General features: G+C 57.2%; 1 protein-coding gene across 1 annotated transcript; it reads left to right on the top strand.

Moving 5' to 3' along the window:
* The first annotated feature begins 39 nt into the window (after positions 1–39).
* Positions 40–802, top strand: LOC124234072 (keratin-associated protein 12-2-like). Its single transcript, XM_046651336.1, has one exon. The coding sequence runs from the start codon at positions 86–88 to the stop codon at positions 524–526; it is 441 nt and encodes a 146-aa protein (XP_046507292.1). The 5' UTR covers positions 40–85; the 3' UTR covers positions 527–802.
* Positions 803–2,394: the final 1,592 nt, after the last annotated feature.

Here is a 2,394-nt window from a genome sequence, read left to right as displayed (position 1 = left end):
CCGCTCGGGTATAAAGGCCGTCCCGGGAAGGAGCCTGCAGACGCCACTGCCCTCCTCCTCCACAGCAGCCCAGCCCCACGCCAGCATGTGCCACACCAGCTGCCCTTCAGGCTGTCAGCCGGCCTGCTGCACACCCAGCCCCTGCCAGGCGTCCTGCTGTGTGCCCGTGAGCTGCCAGCCAGCCGTGTGCTCACCTGTGAGCTGCCAGCCAGCCGTGTGCTCACCTGTGAGCTGCCAGCCAGCCGTGTGCTCACCTGTGAGCTGCCAGCCTGCCGTGTGCACACGAGTGAGCTGCAAGCCCTCCGTGTGTGTGGCCTCCTCCTGCCAGTCCTTCGTGAGTGTGCCTGTGAGCTGCCAGCCCTCCTTGTGTGTGGCTCCCTCCTGCCAGTCCATCGTGCGTGTGCCTGTGAGCTGCAAGCCTGCCGTGCTTGTGTCTGCCCCCTGCCAGTCCTCCGGGTGCTGCCAGCCGTCCTGCCCCACCCTGGTCTGCAGACCCATCTCCTGCAGCTCCCCTTGCTGCTCATAACTGCAAGTCCCTTCTCAGCTGCATCAGTGCAGACGGGTCCACACCTGTATCCCTCCCAGAATGAGTCCTCTGTGGGCCTGCAGCTTCTGCACGTGGCAGATGGAAAGCATGCTCACCAACCCCTCTGAACTCCGGGGTGAGAATGTGGCCGGATGACCTGGATTCCTCCGTGACCTCCCCATCCCCTCAGGGAAGCCCTGGCTCCCAGGGTCCTTCTCTGTCTCCAGCAGGAAACCAAACCCCAAGTGAGCGTAATAAATTGTATTTCCAGATGCAGCTCTGTATGCCTTCTTTCTCTTTACATCTGTTTCCTGCCTCTCTGGCCGGTGTTATGCAGGGTTTCGGGCTAATACCCCCTTCAGGGATCACTTTCCACAGAGCTCCGTGGAAGGGCCGAGCTCCTGGGTGGAGGGAGTGACCCATGTCGTCAGGCTTCCAGAGGCTCCATGACCCAGGTGCAGGTGGCCTTGGGCAGTGACATGCCCTCTTTCAGCAGGGGCTCTTGCTTCCTCGTGGCTGTGGATTCCTGCCTCCAGGGCCAGCGAGCACTGTGGCTGATGTCAAATGTGTCCGGTCGTGAGGATTTGCGTTTCCAGTGTGAGTCTAAGATGCTCTGTCTCCCACGTCGTGGAGCTTTCATCAGCGCGGCAGCTTTGGACTCCTTTGCACCTCAGGGTCGCAGCACTGCGTTCGTTCTTGTCCTTGGCTCAATACTCACTTGCACCACTGGTCCACATGTGGCCCATTTTTAAGTGATTGATTGATGATCAATTATTGATTATTATAATAAACCACCCTGAACTCATTACCTAACTTGGAACCTAGAACATTAATAATTTACCCCTAACTTTCCAGGGTAACCATTGTTGGAAGTGTGTGCTCGTTATTCTGTTACCTTTTAAAAAGATAGAGTTTCTCTATGTATTCCGGGAAAGCATGCCTTCTAATTTCGTGGTTTTGCATTATTCTGATATTAGAAGGGCATTATCCTGAATGCTGTCTTCTGGAAGCTGCTTTTTTCGCTGCATACAATATTGCTAAGATTCCTCTGCAGTGTGGTCCATTCTTCTACCGCTTCCACCGTTCTGTTGGAGGCTACTTCAGGTTAAACTTGCTCCAATATGTAGGCTAGTGTGGGTGCTGAGGGGACTGTGGGGAGGGGGCACCTGGTTGAAGATGTCCCAGCCCCTCCTTTTGGCATCCATGATCTTTCTGTTTGGGGTCAAGCCAGCTTCCCACCCATGCGAGGTGCTGGTCTTCTGTTTGTGGTGGCAGAGAGAATGGCAGCACCCTGGAGGTGCTGGCTCTTCAGGGAGCGCCCGGTGTGCAGGGAGCAGCTGGCCAGCCAGTGAGCACCTGGCAGCCAGCTCCACCCTCAGGAAACGTGCCCATGGCCCGGCGTCTGGGTGGAAGCCCCAGGCAGTGGCCGTAAATGCAGGAAAATGCACTTCCCACACCCTGTCTCAGAAGCAACCAGATTCCATGCCTTTTGTGTCTGGGGGTTTATGTAGTGATGAATTTTCCTGGGAGCTTTTTTAAGACGGGGAGCTGGGTGCGGTTCGCGATATGCCAGCACCATGGTGGCCACTGGTCTCTTCTGCTTTGTTCCCAGCTGAGGTCGAGCGCCCAGCCCTGGGGCAGGAGCTTGACCGTTCACTTGCCCAGGGAGCAGCCTCCGGGTGCCTCTCAGGTAACCAGATGTCACAATACCCTGGACTCCACCCCAGCCCTACTCCCTGGACCCCATTGTCCCTGAGGTTCCATACGGGGCCAGTGCGCATGGGGGAGGCCCGTCAGCTCTCTCGATATGGGTCTTGAGTCCTGGGGCTCTCTTCACCCACTGTCGAGGGCAGCACTCCATGTGCTCC

Source organism: Equus quagga, unplaced genomic scaffold (genome assembly GCF_021613505.1).
Source record: "Equus quagga isolate Etosha38 unplaced genomic scaffold, UCLA_HA_Equagga_1.0 69612_RagTag, whole genome shotgun sequence".
Classification (NCBI taxonomy): Eukaryota; Metazoa; Chordata; class Mammalia; order Perissodactyla; family Equidae; genus Equus; species Equus quagga.
This window is presented reverse-complemented; position numbering and strand designations above follow the sequence as displayed.